At 40.0% G+C, this 16,905-nt stretch overlaps 1 protein-coding gene across 1 annotated transcript in view; it reads right to left on the bottom strand.

Moving 5' to 3' along the window:
- Positions 1-169: 169 nt before the first annotated feature.
- LOC112561389 overlaps positions 170-16,905 on the bottom strand; it is a 31,140-nt gene continuing 14,404 nt past the window's right edge. The window contains 14 exon segments of the mRNA XM_025233867.1: positions 170-6,212; positions 7,229-7,657; positions 9,419-9,614; positions 9,791-9,880; positions 10,050-10,200; positions 10,357-10,550; positions 10,926-11,099; positions 11,369-11,488; positions 11,768-11,884; positions 12,278-12,437; positions 12,609-12,780; positions 13,092-13,278; positions 16,239-16,400; positions 16,564-16,677. Coding sequence (XP_025089652.1) covers positions 4,102-6,212; positions 7,229-7,657; positions 9,419-9,614; positions 9,791-9,880; positions 10,050-10,200; positions 10,357-10,550; positions 10,926-11,099; positions 11,369-11,488; positions 11,768-11,884; positions 12,278-12,437; positions 12,609-12,780; positions 13,092-13,278; positions 16,239-16,400; positions 16,564-16,677 — 4,377 coding nt within the window. The 3' untranslated portion in view covers positions 170-4,101.

Genomic DNA, 16,905 nt, shown 5'->3' with positions numbered 1-16,905 from the left:
GAAATCCTGCTTTAAGTTTCTGAGAAAGATAAAATCATTCAAATAAAGGTGTAGGCCACCTTTCATATTGTTACTGGTTTACAATAGCAAAGCATCATGCCATGACTGTTTGCCATTGTGTGAAATGTAAATTACAAGGTGTTAGGAAAAACAAAAAGCACAAACAGGCTAACATATCATAACTTTTATTTCATGTAATGCCAAGACAACAAATATAACACAAAAGGTATTTACATACTTACAAATTAAAAATTTTTAAAAGAAACTACCATGTTTACATTGACTGCTGGCAAACATAGTATGAAATCACTGCTCACACTGGTATTATATGCAAACCTGATGAATTCTAAGTATAACTACCTCTTCAGTGTCATGAAGGTATCTTGCCAATTTAGATGCTGCCTACCTACTGGAGCATTGCCAAACATTCAATGTGATTTCTAAACAGTTTGACAATTTTCTATAAACTTGAGGGTGTGTTGTTATGAATAAAATATATTCCTTATGAAGGTTTCAGTACAAATAAAACCATTGTGTGCACTCATGATTTACAAAAACCATGATTAATCCATCAACCACACAATCATTCAGCTTCTTCAATGAGGTAAAAGCAATTTTCATCAAAAGATGGGATTTCTTTTTAAATTTAAAAGATTGAGAAAATTAGTGCAAGATTCTAATTCCTGAATGTGGAATCCTAAGTCTGTGAAATAGGAACTTAACAATCAGAATGGTATATATATATATGAACCAGGCATGCTTTATAGTTGAAATGTGTGCCTCCAGCAGCAGTTTCTTGATTACCTTTAATCATGGTAAACTAATTTTTTTCAATTATCTCTAAATTGTAAGGCTTTTTTGGTGCAAAAGTTGTAAACAATGTTTCCCATCATGTAAAAACATGCATACATTTTGTAATAAACCATATATGAAAACTGATGTTCTGTCATTACTTGTAGTCAAATGCAAGTTTAACATGTATAAAAACACAACACTAACACAGTATTAGCACTTAAATTGATAAATACTTTTTCTGCAATTGTTTGAAGAAAAATGCATTTATGTTATCTAGTGTGTTTTGATGGTTGAATGGTCTAAAGCTTCTCCAATTGAGTAGGTTACCAAAACACTAGTGCCCAATGGGGAGGAGGGGTTTGAATCCATGCACGCTACACAAGAGTAAAACTAGGTATGTTAGATTTGCAAATTACCGAGTGCCCCAATAATCTAGGGCAGTGGTTCTTAACTGGGGTTCTATCGGACCCTAGGGGTTCGGTGAGTCAGTCTCAGGGGTTTGGCAGAGCTTCCGCCACGAGGTCAAGACACACCCGATTGATTATATAAATTCATGATGGTACTAAAGGGTTCGGTGAATGTGCATATGAAACTGGTGGGTTCGGTACCTCAAACAAGGTTAAGAACCACTGATTTAGGGTCTCCACCAACTGTCCAGAGAAAGGACATGGATAAAAGAAACAAAGTACTATGCCAGATCAGTCATGGCCTGGATTAACAATGACTGCATCCCACCACCAAGCTCCAGGAAGGCAGTGTGCTGCTGGAGCCAAGCCACCAATAAAGCTGAGAGAAGGGGCTTTCATTAGCATGTGAAATGTCTACGCCAGTTCAGCAAGATGAAAGAACTAAAGAGCTCAAGCAATACTGATGAGACTGCTAGCACAAAAAGAGGCTGGCCTCAAGAAGGACCACAGCTGAACATATCTTCAGATATCACATTCTACAACACCAGTAAGATTTCTTCAAAACTATAAACTTTAAAAAAGGCATTTGATAGACTGGCAAGAGGGACTGTGGAATGCGATATGAACATTCAACACCAAGGGCTTTGTTCAAGTCATCCAAGTGCCATACAAGAGGTCAATGAGTGTAGTATGAGTGGACATCAACAAACAACAATAAGACTTCTTTTAGACAACAGTGGGTGTCCACCAGAAATGCATCCTATCACCTATGCTGCTCAACATACTCTAGGAAAATAGTGTGTGAGAAACTCTTCATAACCATCATACCTCTATTTCCACCAGTGGGAGGCCCTTAAGCAACCTATGCTTCACAGAAGCCGTTGATCTGATGGCGGGAACCTAGAGCAAACTACAAGACCTTACTGACTGATAATTTGAACACATGAAATGGAGGTCATCACTGACAACAGCAAAATCATGGTTAATGCCAATGGCAACAACAGCAGAGAGCTACATGAACAGCAAACAGCTTGAGGAGGTGAACAGCTTTAAGTATTTGGGAGCTAATCATTCCAAAGATTACATCTGACATCTGCATCAGCATTGCAACAGCTACTGACTGTTGAACAGGATCTGGTGCAACATTATCAGATCTGCTACCAAATACAGACTATGTAAATCCCTTATAGTTGCCATCTTACTGTATGGATGGGAAATGTGGACTCATATTTGCCACCATGACTTCTCGCAACAGTTATACTGCACAAATGGGGGAGTGGGGTCAACACCAAGGAAGAACTCATGGCAAACATGACAGGCATAAGTGGCGAGCATCATCAACTAGTGCAGATATACAGTTGCCCCCTCCTCCTAACTGCAATGACCAGTTCTGGTGGATCAGCACAACCCTTTGTGAACTAGCAAAGGGATGAATGAATAAACATTTTGAACTGGGGCTCTGAAAATATCTTGTTTTTATGGATGGGAAACACTGTACATAAATGCATCTGGGCTAACTTGCAATTTTGATGTTTTCAATCTTGTAAAGGCTTCTTGCACTGACCAAAGTCTTAACATTCTGGTGATTATTACCTGTGGCAATGCAGATACTGTAAAAAGATTAATGTTCACATTTCTTTAATTACTCAAGACTTCATGCTAGTTTAGTCCTTGTTACTCCTAGAGAAGCATAGGGCCGCACTTCATGCTAACACCATACAAACATTCCTGATTATTTTTGCCACCTTATTTATGATTATGTGTAGATGAACATCATCAATCAACCTTTACATATTCATTTACTTCTGTGTAAACTGTCACAACCATTCCCAGCAAGCAGCTGTTTCCTTCCTCACAAACACTTCTAAACCCTGCCTTACAGAGCTCCACAAAATCATATTCAAACATCTCATGTCACATGCTCTTCCCTATTCAAGTTTTCAAACTGAACGGGTTGTCACACTGAAAAAGAGCATTCTCAGACTGCTGTCATTGTTTTACACCACACCAGCAATGGAGACCATATCATCGCAATACACAGCTCTACCAGGACCATCATGCTTACTTATCTACCCTCTGTACACTGTGCCCTCTTTGTGTACGTTCTTTGACCCTTGCATGTTTGGGATGTTTCTCCTCTCTAGGAAAGTTAATGCTCTTCACTGTTACAAACTTTTCCAGGTATTCATACAGAAAACCCAAACAACACACTGGTTGGTCCATATCATGCAGAATAATTGCAGTTTCTTTATATTCAATGTCTGAAAACTAAATAATGATAAAACACCTTGGCAGGGTCACTTGAACAAAATGCACATTGGTATCCCAGTCTCCAAAAACATGACAGAAGCGATGCATTAAATAGATACTGAAAGTATCTAAACAAAAGCTTTCAAGATCTGACAAGCTAAACAGATGTGAACAAAGTGAATTCTTTACTTGAAGATATTAATAGCTTTTGTGTGGCAAGCCCTATACAAAAATTCTCCCAGCACCCTCTAGATCTGAATATGTCCCTGAGAATGCTGCACCCTAGCCATAAACAATGCTTTTTCTGGTTCTCTTTCTTTACTGCATGAGAGTTTGTGAATGTGAACTTTGCTGAATGGATACCAACAGACAAATCCAAGCTTACACACTTCTAAGCCAAACATCTAAGTGTCACAGGTAATGTATTTTTGTCCTGCTGATGAAACATAACTCTATCAACAATCATTTTACAAGCAATTTTTGAATGTGGTTCTTATTTTTCTTTCCCTAAAACATGGCTACATTGTGAACGCTTCACTATAGGTAAAAAATTACGAGCACACCTAAAGCTGATGGAAACTGAATATCAAATTTTCCACATGTATGCAGAATTTCATAGTATTTCATGAGGGGATTTAAACCAAAATGATTAATGTCTCCCTCTGTTCAAATGACTATTCTTGCTGTGCCGGTTTCCATCAGATGCATGTTGCCCATATCTGTGATGATGAGGAGATGAGTGGTAATGACGACGACCATGCAAGGGTGAGTACCGTGGGTGGTGTTCACTACTGTGCTGCTGCCTAGGGTGATAGTCCTGACCAGTGCTGTCCCCTCTTGCAGGGATCAGAGACTGGCTTTCTTCTCGGTGTGCTACTCCTCCACTGGGGCGCTCTATCTTCCCATGTCTGCCTATCTCTGGACGGAAGGTCATGGAACTAGATCGATCTCCAAATTCAGGAGGAATCCTGCCAGTCTCTGGATCAGGGCCAGCAGCTGCTAGTGAAGTGCTGGGAGGAGGAGGAGGAGGAGGTGGTGGTTGTGGGGGTAAAGGAGGAAGGGGTGGTGGCTGCTGAGTGATGACCCCGTGCAGTTTGGAATCACGGCGGGGTACTTTTTCAACAGACTGATCCCCAGCAGTAAGCGGAGCACCACCTCTCTTTGGGGCTTGTTGCCTCATATCTACATCTCCTACACCAACAACTCCAAAGCATCTTGCCATTGCTGTGTCTTCCATTTCAGTTCCAGGCGGGGGTGGTTGGGTTGATGTTCGTGAAGAAAACAACGGAAGGCCAACAGCACCACTAGAATATGGCCCAGCAGAATGAGGAGGGCGGCGGTGATCAACATCTTGAATGTCTAGTGGATGCTGACTGTGCAAAGGATGAATAGAAGATCCAGAGGAAGTAGGTAGTCTGTGGGATGCTGCAAATCTAGGAGGTAAGGATGGATGCAGGAGAGGTGATGAAGCTGAAACAGTGGAAGGAAGGCCTGAAAAACCTGTCTTTGGTGGAAATCGGTCATCCTGGTCTTGTAAGGAGAGAATAACCTCATCAGACTTGCTCACCTGCTCTACAGAACCAGAGAACTTGGAATCCAGACCTGGTAGCACCAGCTGACGCAGGTCTGTATCACCAAGTGCCAAAGTAGCAGGAGCATTCAGTCCCATCATTTTGAGCTGATCTCCATTATCAGCAGGTCCTGTCCTGACCATGTTATCACTTTCAGCAAGCTTAGAAGATGCAAGCATTCCAAAAATACTGTTTGATTCAATAACTTCAGTATTAACTGTCATATTATTTCCTTCCTTCACTTCATCTTCCACCCCCCCAAGGCCAGGAATGATTGGTTCCAAAATCTCAACTTTGCCTTCAGTGATGTTTGTTTCTGCTTTACAGTCAGCTGGATCTGCTATGCTGGAAACAGCTTGGCCAACTCTAACAGGTGTATCTTTTGCTAGCTGTGAGGATTCTTTTTTTTCCAGATCTCGACGATCTCGTTCAGTTCTTTTATCAACAGCCTTGCTCATCTGCGTGTTGCCTTTGAGGTCTTCCATTAGTGCCTTTAAGGCAAGTGGCATGTTTTCTGTATCTGGAGTTAAAGAAGAGATTCTGGAAATAGACTGAGCTGGATTTATGCTCTGCTGACCAGCCAATGTGACACCAATCTTGATGCTTGGGGTGTGCACAGTTGCTGGCCCAGCTGATGTGGACAAAGACTGACTGACTGTGATACTGCTTAGCTCTGTGTTTACAGAAGAGGATGAAAGGATGAGCTGTGACTCCAAATCAGAAGCAAAAACACTTGTCTCAGATGGCAACACTTCCCTTCCATCTACTGGCTGACTGTGTTTGTCTTTAAACTTTTTCTTTGCATTGATCTTTTTCTGCTGTTCCACCCTGCTGGCCAATAAGGCTAGCAGCTGCTGCTGCTCTGCAGAGTTCTTGGCTGATGCCAGTGCTGTGACCATGAGAGCTGAGATCTCCTGAGGACTCGTGCTAGCAGAGATTTTCTGGACAATGCTGTCCACACTGAGTGAGCTAGAAGCAGACACAGCACTTGCCTCTCGTGATACACTCTTTTCTTTGCTGCTGCCCTCGCGTGACTGAGCCTCTGGACCTGTGCTGCTGCTCTCAGGAATGGCCCCCACATCTTCAATGCTGCTACTCACCTCCATCTCCACAAACTGACTCTCATCTTCTGGATCATATGGAGCATCAGCCTCTACTATGTTGCTGGGTGAATAAGGTTCAGCGCCATCTGTAACACCATCCCACATATGAATGACAGCTTGCTTCACAGCATGATGGTGTTCAATATATTAAGTTCATTGTACCACTATTTTACAGACTAGAGCATCTTTTTCAAGCCAAACCACAAAAAGGGATGATATAGTGACACCTAAAAAGAAATCTTCTTGAGGAGACTTTGTGTGTATGTATGCAAATGTATACAATAGTTACAAATTTGAAGATAAGCGTAAAGTACCAAACAAATAGTGCAAGAAATGCACAAAACATTAAATTTATGAGGGATATATATATTGGTGTATATGAAATATGGGCTTAGAAGCAGAAAGAAATTGGATAAAAGCCTAGACAAAAACATAGGACAACAAGCTGATCAGTGAAAAAGGAGTAAAAATCCATATAAAACAGGTTAGTGATATACTATTTTATGCACAACAAAGTGTCACATACAAAAACATATCGTTTGATATATATATATTTTTTCATTTCCGGTTTTTCTGTTTTTAAATTTACATTTCAAACTCATGAGTTCTAGACTTTTTGGTTCTTTCTTGAACGCTTTTTACTATGTTATATTTTACTCATATTATATCCCAGCTCCCCAATGAAATACACTGAAATACACTGGAGCAATCTTGGTTGAAGTTTTTGATTAGCTTTCTGTCAACACACATGCTTTTCAGGTTAGCTGTCTTGTACGCACCAATTTTTTGGTTAACTTTTTACCCTGTCCATGTTAGTTTTTGTTTGGTTTTTTAAGCTTTCCATCTTGTACACACTAGTTTTTGAGGGGTTATAGCTTTCTGCTCTGCACATGCTGGTTTTTGGTATCTTCTTGCTTTGTACAAACTAGTTTTCTCCCTAGGAGGACAATTTTTTTTGGTGGTTTCCTTGATGTGGTTTCCTGATGAAGTGACCATAAAAGATACCTTACTACCTGTTTACATGGTTATAAGGCAAGGTTAGCTATATATCTTCTATGATCTTGTCAGCTAGTAAAGTCAGTAAGAATTCAGGTTAACTCACCACGAGTTGTTGTGCGCCTCCTTGCCTTCCCTGATCCAGAGATAAGCACCTTTGAACTTTTTTGTGATGGCAAGTTCAAACTTGTACTTAATGGCAGAGTGGCTGAAGAAACTGATGAAGATCCTCTGTCTGAGGAAGATGGGGTAGAAGAAGACGAAGAGGTGGCTGAAGCATTTGAGCGCTGAATGGCAACAGTTGGTGTTGGTATGTACAGTGGCTCATGACCAGTTGTATCCTCTCCTTGGGCAGTGGGTGAGTAAGCTTCAGTGTCTTTTGATGACATGCGCATCTTCTTACTCTGAGATGGACTATCGTGAGACACTGTGGTGCTAGTGGTTGTCTTGCTTGGAGGCTGCCAGTCACTGGGTCGCTTGGATTTTTGGCGTACAATAATGCCAACCAGCATATGGGGGCGATTGCTCTCCAGGCCTGCATAACAGTGTATCTCCAGGTATTCAGCTCATACAGACAATTCTGTGCTAATTATTTCAGAAAGCATGCAACTATTCTATTGAAAAAAAAATTACAGAAATTATAAGAGACAGATGGATAAAACATGAAATGAATGAAATAAGCAGAAATCAACCATAACCTTGTCTTAACAAGCCTAAAGTTGAAGCTGAAGATAAAGTGCCACTCACACATCTCCCAATTCACTCTGATTTGAAGATGCTGCAAGACCCCAAAGTTGCAGAAATCTTTAAGGCCAAAGTTGGGGGTAAATTTGCTGCACTGAATTTGGACAACTGTGATTTAGACATCCCTGCTAGTGCTAGTGTCAACAGCTAGTGAAAGTGCTAGGGCATCAAAGGAAGGAAAAAAACCCTGGGTCAAGAATATCGTAGATCTCTCTGACATAAACATGCCTTGAAGAAAGAAAGAAAAAGTACAAAGTACAGCTTTTAAGTACAAAGAAATGAATTGTGCCATCAGGAAGGTAATGAAAGCAGCCAGGGAGAACCGTATTGAGGGCTGCTGCCAGACCATAAAGGAGGGAATGGTATGCGATGACAGCAAAAGGCCTACCAACTACTAAAGATCCTCGTGAAGAAAGGTCAACAAAAGACCTCAGCCCCTGAAAAGCAATGGATGCCTTCTCACAGAAAACAATGTTGTAATCAACTAAAAGACTGAATATTGCAAAGAGCTGTACAACTTTCAGCTAAAGACAGATGATAACGTGTGCGGAATGGAGACCAGCATTGATAAAGTCATAGTCATTAGAAATGGCAAAGCAGGAATGGAGTATAGCTCAAAGAGGTATGCAGTTTCAAGTACTTTGGAGCCACCCTCTTTAAAGACAGCAGCTCAACAACAGATATCTTTATCAGGATTACAAAAGCAACAGCAGCAGCAATGGCTAGGCTGGACAGGGTCTAGTACTTTTTAGAATAACCTGTACAAGTCCCTCGTCTTGACCCTACTTTAAGGATGTGAAATGCTGACTCTGCTCACCGATATGGAGACGAGAATCCAGGCATTCAAGAACAAAAGCCTGAGGAGGCAGCTCCAGATCTCGCACGATCAGCATAAAGCCAATGACTTTGTACAAAGTATAGCTGATACCAGGAACCTCTACTTGCAAGAGTCCAATGACTTAAGCTGGTCTGGTCATGTGACCCAGAATGACACTTGGCAGAAGACTATTCTTCAAGGTACCTTGGAAGGTGATCAACACCACAGTGGCCAGAGGAAGAACTGGCTTACAAACTGAAGTTGACTAGCCATCCTGGCCCATAACATGCATGTGCAGACCTTGTCAGCTGCTACATCTATTCATGTGCTCCCCCAAACGACCAGTACCAGTCAAGAGACAAATGGCTAACTTTGCAAACTAACATGTTTATTAACAGATGACATGCCATGGTATCTCATAATAAAAACTGAACTGAGTGCTTACTTGCACTGGGATGCTGCAAAAAAAAACCCCAGAATATATAAAGACTACAACAAAGGTCAGAGAAGCAGCAAGACGCTGTATATCAATCGTTTGAGTCACAAAATGTTCATAGTAAACTTCGTAAAACAAATTATAGAACAGTATTAATAATTCACATTACCTGTTATACAGGATTTTTCAGGTTATAGAACAAAGAATTTTGTTTAATTTTGCTATGTACTTTGCAAAACAATGTACACGAGAATAGCAAGGACTGGAAGAAAGGCTTAAGAAAAGGAAAAGTACAATACCTGGACCATCAAATGGAAGAAGAACTTGTGGTATTTTGCTGTGGGAAGCCAAGGGTACCAAGTAAAGATCTTTAATATCCTTGGGAACATTTCCCACTACACCACATCGCCCTCGACTGTTCAGGTATGAATATAAATGGACGTAGGCCACTTTTTCGTCATCACTTCCAGGAATAAATCGTAAGATGCAGATATCCTGTCATAAGCAGTGCAAAGGTTTTTAAATTTTTCCATAGCATTAGACTGTTGCATTTGTTACGGATGACTGTCATATAAGCTCCATAAAAAGCCTGTAACATCATAAAGCCATGGGCTGACAGTTGCAACAGAAGAAATTACAGCAAAAATATTCTTGATACATAAACAGCTTACTCGTGAACCAGCTTGACGAATCTTGCCCAAATAATCCCACATCTGATCAGGACTTATACGACCACAAATCTGTACAGTGTCTGGTAAGGTCTGGTATAGAACAAACAAAGTATTATATAAGTATACATTATATATTTGTAGTTTAGTAAAGTGCACAAATTGCAGATTAGCTCTGAATTTGCAATTAAACCCATTAGTTTTTTGTTTCAATCAGCACTTTAAAAAAAAAATTAATAACATAAAATCTTGCAAAATTTACCAAATTTTCAACAGGACCAGACACTTTGTAGGCAGATGTGAAGAACTTTGCAAAGTCTTGCATTGAGATAAATCCTTTCCACAACATGGGTCCTGATGGTGTAAACTTTGGTTTTGATTCTAATCCTGACTGCAGTGCAGAATCTGGAGATCTGTTGACCAAAACTAAAATTAACTGAGAAGTTTTGGAAGTATTTACAAATTTATTAATAAAAACAGTTCGGCTCATGTCCATCATAAAGACTGTAAAGATATCCAACACACTGATGATCCCAGAATGACAGGAAAGAGAGGCATTAAGAACTCACCCAACAGTGACATGAGACAGGGATGGTGTTCTCTGGCTGACAACAGGGACTATGGCTTCACCATCACTGGAATGTACATAGCGGGCGCTAAGAGCAGCAGCATCTGGTTTTATTTCTCTCTCCTTTTTCTCTTGAGCAGTCTTGGCAGGAATTGCTTTGTCCTCTTCCTCCTCACTGACAGTGTGGGCCATACTCTGTAGAAAAAAATGATGATGAAAGGCATACATTACACAGCAGCACAACAAATTGGACCTCTAAATATTGAACGCGGGATAGGATGTGAACACCCCAGTAACCAACCCCTTTTTACACAACATGACAATCAAACTGGTTACAATGTCAGCAGTACATTTTTGATTTTTATCTCTGGAAGTAAATACTACATAGAATATTAAATCTGACTGTAATTTTTAGATGGATTTCTACTTTTCTGATTTGTACCCTTCATCTGAAAAGCAACATTAAAAAAAAAATTACAAAAACCTGAGAAAGAAAAAGAAAATTTAAAGCTTCCAATGTGAAAAGTTCAAAGATACAAAAAGTTGTTACTTTTTTTCCTTTTCTTTTACCTTTGGCTTTGTAGAAGTCTCCTCTACTGCAGGTGGTAGAATTTTGCCAGTACAGATCTTGCAGTTGAGGTCAAAGAGATGAGTACGATGCTGATCTGTTGTATCCACAACTGTACTAACAGCTGTCTCCTCCTCTTTACTCTCTGGTTTGGTCTTTTGCTCTTCAACACGCGACTTTAAACATGGAAAGAAATAATTCAGAAAAGTGCAAAGCTATTTAGGTAACTGAATATCTAGCAAAAAAAAAAAACAAAACAAAACAACTGTTGTCAATAAATAACTATAAATAAAAATTTGTAAGGGTACATTAAGAAATTATGCTGAAAAAAGTTTTGAAAAATTTCATTTAAGTGCAATGCTGCTAACAGCTACTGAAGACAATTTTGATTGCTTTAAGTGTCCTACATTGTGACCCCTCTACAGCAGGCAGCAAATATACTGACCACCAAAGTGCTCATATCTTCATCTTCTACTTCCACCTCGCCCTTATGTGTCTTCTTTCTGATATGATGTTGCCCTCCTTTCATGGCTTCTTTCTCTGTCTGCTCAATCATTTCCAGTGCCTGAAATCACAGCAATTGCAGCTCTTTTCTTGTACTATTGTAAGTTATATAGCAAAATACACCAGCTACCAGCAAACTCATCATCATCAATAATCAAAAGCAAGATCCATCCAACTCAGAAAAAAAAAACTACAGCGAAAACAAGGTGTGAATAGGGTTACATCATCTGGAAATCACTACATATTCTTTGTTTTATGTTCAGACAACATTTCTGTAAACTCTATATTTGCACTCCCTGTGACTGTTGCAGTTGTTTAATAATAGTTTTGCACTACTGACATGTTTGACTTCCATCTCCCTCCATTTTGCCAATTCTCGTGATGCTAGCTCTTCCGTGGTCATCTTTACCAGGTGGGATGGCTTAATCTTCCCTGTCAACACCTTACGATAAAGACCCTGAAATTAAATGAACAAAAATAATTTTTTTTAATTATAAGTTCATTCTTTCTTTTATTAGCACTGTTTTCTAATCAGACCATCAGTGGATGAAAATGTCTATAGCGAAAAACAACTTGAAATGGGTCCCAAAAAAACAATCCAAAACAGAGTAAATGGAACAACAATAAAGCCTAGATCAATAGAAAACACCAAGTGTCAATTTAGATTCACAGATTAGGCAAAATGAGGGGGCAGTCCTCTTAAGCACATCTGAGGAAAAGTATATATGATCAACCCTTCCAAATATTTTTTATATGTGCCATTCCAGTGTGTGGTAAAAAAATTTGCAATGCCATGTCTGAGAGGATCCAACACTAAAATTTAGTTGGTAATATCTAGCCTAAGAATTACCTTATTCTTTTGATCCTTCAGGTTAAAAAGAAGTGTTCGGTATTTGGCTCGGTATTTGTGTCCAGTGCTGTTATATACTTTAAATAATTCTTCCTCTATAGCCAGTGCAAGATGCTTAATCTCACTTGTAGACAGCATGATGTCATCTGCATCCTCAGCTCTAAAAGAATTCACAAGTAGACACTTCAAGAATGAAAAACATCATTCACAAAGCTGAACCAAAAACAAGAAACAACTACATCTAAGATAAAGTTGTTTGTATATATTAAAAAAAAGAAGGCAGATGGGTAAACAAATTTATGAAACAATGGCCAGCTGAATTGCAAAGTACCTTGTAGCTAGAGCATCACGCAGTGTTTTTCTAACATTGAGGCGCACTAGATCTGGCCCATCATCTGACTTGCTATGTTTGTTTGCCCCTGAGTCTGCTTCTTTCTTCTCTTCTACCTTTTTGACTGGAATTTGTCCATGAGGGCTTTTGTGTTTTCGGGGTTTGTCCTTTTCTGAAATGAAGATAATCCTCTTTCACTTGCTATTTTCTAGTCAAAGGTTTATAAATCTATAAAAATATATCCACCTAACACGCAAAACTAAACAAGATGCATCTTTTTACCTGATTTTTCAATATTCAAAAGTAGCTGTGTAAGCTTTGTAACAAGGCCACAATTTTTTTTAGTATGCTTTTACTGAAGGAATTTCTCTTTTCATCTGATATACAAAATTCTTTTGTCTTTTTCTTCTATTTAAGATGCATCCTTGTTAACATACCAAACACAAACGCTTACTTAGGAGACACTGACAACAAAACCTATACCTTTACTTTTGTAGAATGAAGATGTTACAGATGGTTGCAGGACTTCAAATGTTGGATGTGTTTCTAACCATATCTCAAGCTGGGCCTCAGTAGGTGCCTGAGATCCAGACAAAACACGTCCGCTTCGCCGTTCCAACACCATAACACGATTGTCTTCACTGGAGCTGCGTCTGTCAGACGCCTTCTCCTAACAGACGACACATCTTTATGAAATACTTACACACATTGTACCTTCAAGTTTATTTACATCACTTTTCTACTTTTATTTTCTATGGACAAAAAATAGTTTTCAAGAAATTAATTTTTAAAATGTGCAATATGTTCTCATATTGTAGCATGCACAAAGCGCTTGACACAGAAATTAATTTAATGGGTCATACATGACAGAACAGAAAGATAGGCAATGATGAGAATGAAGCACAAAAGACAGAGAAAACGCTGAGGTAACAGACCATAACGTCAAAGGGTTAGCTAAAAGGCAAATCAAGAGATACAAAAGCGGGGAAAAAGAGAGAAAAAAAAAGTAGACTACTAGAAGTTGACTATCAAAATATGTATTAACACATGGTTAAAAGACTCAATGGTGAGAAAGTGACAGATATAAAGAGGAAGGGGGTTCCATTGTTTTCCTGCACAATATATAAAAACACCATTTTTCATGGTAAAATTCCTTTCTTCAAGTACTTAGCAGATGACGAATTATTCTGACTTGCTACCTCTATTCCAGCTGTCTGTTCTCAACTGGTCAGCAATGACTAATAAACAGGGAGAACACAAAGTCACCCAACTCACCCCCCATCCTTCCCCCTCTCACCTGTGAGTTCAGCTCTCCAGTATTTTGCCAGACTGAACAGAAACCCACAGTGGGGAGGTGGGAGGGAACTAGCAATCATGTCATCTGGTAAGAGAGGAATTTTACCATGAAAAATGATATTTCTTTTTTCATATTGTACCAGATGACATGACTATGTGGAGAATAAAAATAGGTGGGGGTGTGTGGTAACCAGCAAAAAGGCTAGCAAAGGCATCCCCATCAAAATTTATAAGAGGTGCTTCAATTCCAAGCTGACGGCAGGCCTTGCCAAGCTGGTTTACTGAGCAGAGTAGGCAGGGCAGGTTGGTCAAAATATGCTGCCTTGCTGCCACGCTCCCAACAGCATTCAGTTCCAACAGAATGAAGCGCCAGGTCTCTCAGGTAAAACTGAGTGAAGGAAAATCTGAGAACCAGCCTACTGTTTCAATAATCTCTTTTAGGGCTTACCCAATTATGAGAGAAGCAAGGCTAGTTCCACAACTCAAACCTCATGGGCTTAGCCTGAACTAGGGAATCTGCTTGGGGTGAGAGATCCATACATGCTGAATCACTGATTTTATCCAGGTTGCCATAGTCTGCACTGTTATGTCTACTTTACTTTTGTGCAACAGTAGAAACAGACGTAATCTGCCCCTCCTTATGATAAAAAAATAGGTAACGCATGCACTGGATCTAGTGGCCTAACTGATCATGGGGATCTGCTCTACTACTAGGCAATGGGTGCAAAGTAGCCTCTTGAGGACCCATCGAGGGCAACTTAAACAGAACCCGGGACAAGGGTTCAAAATTACGAGAATTTAGAGAACCCACCTTAAATTTCAAGACAGGAATAAAGAATGACCCACTGGTCGTGCATGGGCCAAATTTGCCAGATGGTTAGACAAATCTTATTTTTTCCCACATCCCATAGTTCCAACTGATGAAAGGTATCGGATGATGGTTATGCCGACACCTTCACATTAAACAGCCAGAGCAGAAGTCCGCCACGTTAGCTGGTGACACCTCAGAAAGCTCCAGCCCTTGACAGGTGAGTCACTGCTATAATGGAGTTTTTTCACCTCTCCACCGGCCCTTTGCTAAAATCCTGCTGCACTTCTAAACATCAACACTGTGCACATATCTTTTTAAGGGTAGGCAACAAATGTAACTTCATGAGCACACAGACACATGCAGAAGGCAAAGAAACACGTTAGCAAAGCTCAAGAATGTCAACCTCCCCACCCACCCGTCCGACTGGCTATGCATCACACATAGGATCAGGACCACTGACTGCGCAGTCATGAATGGAATGCCTCGAATAGAAGGAAACATGCTTAGCAAACACAATGCAAATACAGACACTTCTACCCCAAAATTATCTAAGGAGAAGTGCATTAGACACCAGAGGGGCCCATTCTTTTCTTTTCTAACAGACCCGTCAGACGGGCACAAACACGCTGCATCGCCACCCTGCCTGGTCCCTCTCTATGAAGGAAGTAGTGTCAAGGAACTGCTGTCACTCGGTGTAGAGAGATGAGGCACTTTAATGGCTGTCTATCCTTACCCTATACCACTTTAAAGACAACAGCACACAACAGGCTGAGGTGTTTGCTTTCCCGTCTCTGACCGCCTGCACCCTGCTTTTAGCGGCAAACTTCATGATAATGTTGAGCAGGACAGGCATTTGGTACTGTGACCATTTGTTAGATAGCAGGAGACTTCACTGCACTTCATAAGCTGCACAGAGCAAATTTCCGAAAGACTGCAGAAATGAGGTAGCTGATGCACATCTGCATGAACCCAGACAAAAAACTGGAGAGGTGAACTCAGAGGCAAAGTTTGGTGAGTTTGTGTTCTCCCCATTCATTGGTCATTGCTGACCAATAGGCAACATACAACTGGAATTGAGGTAGCTAGTCGTGATAATTCCAAACATTCATGTCATCGGGTACAGTATGAAGAAAAAAGAACAGTCGCCATAAATTATTGCTTTGGTGACAGGAGTAGAAACTGTGCACTGGTCAAAGAGTGAAGGGAAGGAGAAGTTCAAAGAAATAGGCAGGACAATTGTCTTAAAAAAAAATTAAAGCAGAACTCAGACTTGTACTGAATGTGAACACAAATGGACAGCCAGTGCAAAGAATTACAGTAATCAAGTCTTGATAGAACAAAGGCACACACAAAAGTGTTCACAGTCTGCAAAACAGAATGTGGAAGTTAGTACAAGAATTTGTGTTTCAGATTAACAATGCAACAAGACAATGTCTTGTCAACGTGGCTCACAATCTGATAACAATATGAAGAAAAGCATTTATACATGGAGAATCAGAGGAAATGAAAATATACTTGCTTACCTTGAGGCCTGATGCCTGCTCTGTGTTCTTGTGCAAAAGACGTAATGAGTCCTGGGCATGTCGAACAATGCAAGCAGTACTGCAGTACACAGACCCCAATCTTGCCTCTCGTCGACAGTCATTAGCAACACAGCGTTGAAGCTTCCATTTTTCTTTTTTCTCCTGCATCCCCAACAGACTCTTATTAGATAAAGCTTTTCCTTGTGGTGACAACATGAAATGAGTTATCAACATATGGTTTTTATGGAAGAAAAAAGAAGAAAAATCATGTCTGTTTTTGTCTATCACTTCACTAAAAATCTCTCTAAGCAAAATGAGCTCTCACTTTTGGCAACAACTTTGAAGAAGAAATATCTTTGGAGACTGAACCTTGTCTTTTCCCTGTGTTTTTTCCCTCAGCTTTTTTGGATCCTTCCTGGCCACTTGCGGCGAGGGAATCCTACAGGTACAAAACAGAAGAGATGCACCCACACAACACACACAAGAGTGTGGGCACACGCACACACACAAAAACATATACAATGAATGGTCTCACCAAAATAGAAATGGCAATATGTTTCAGTTTTAAATCAAAGAAAATAAATTCTTAAATATTATTTCTCCAGGGTTTTGAAAAAGTATGTTGCCAGTTCATGTTGCTAAAAACTTGCGATGGAATTGCTGCACA

The sequence above is a fragment of the Pomacea canaliculata genome, linkage group LG4, assembly GCF_003073045.1.
Source record: "Pomacea canaliculata isolate SZHN2017 linkage group LG4, ASM307304v1, whole genome shotgun sequence".
NCBI lineage: Eukaryota > Metazoa > Mollusca > Gastropoda > Architaenioglossa > Ampullariidae > Pomacea > Pomacea canaliculata.
The sequence above is the reverse complement of the archived record's forward strand: the minus strand, read 5'-3'. Positions and strand labels throughout refer to the sequence as shown.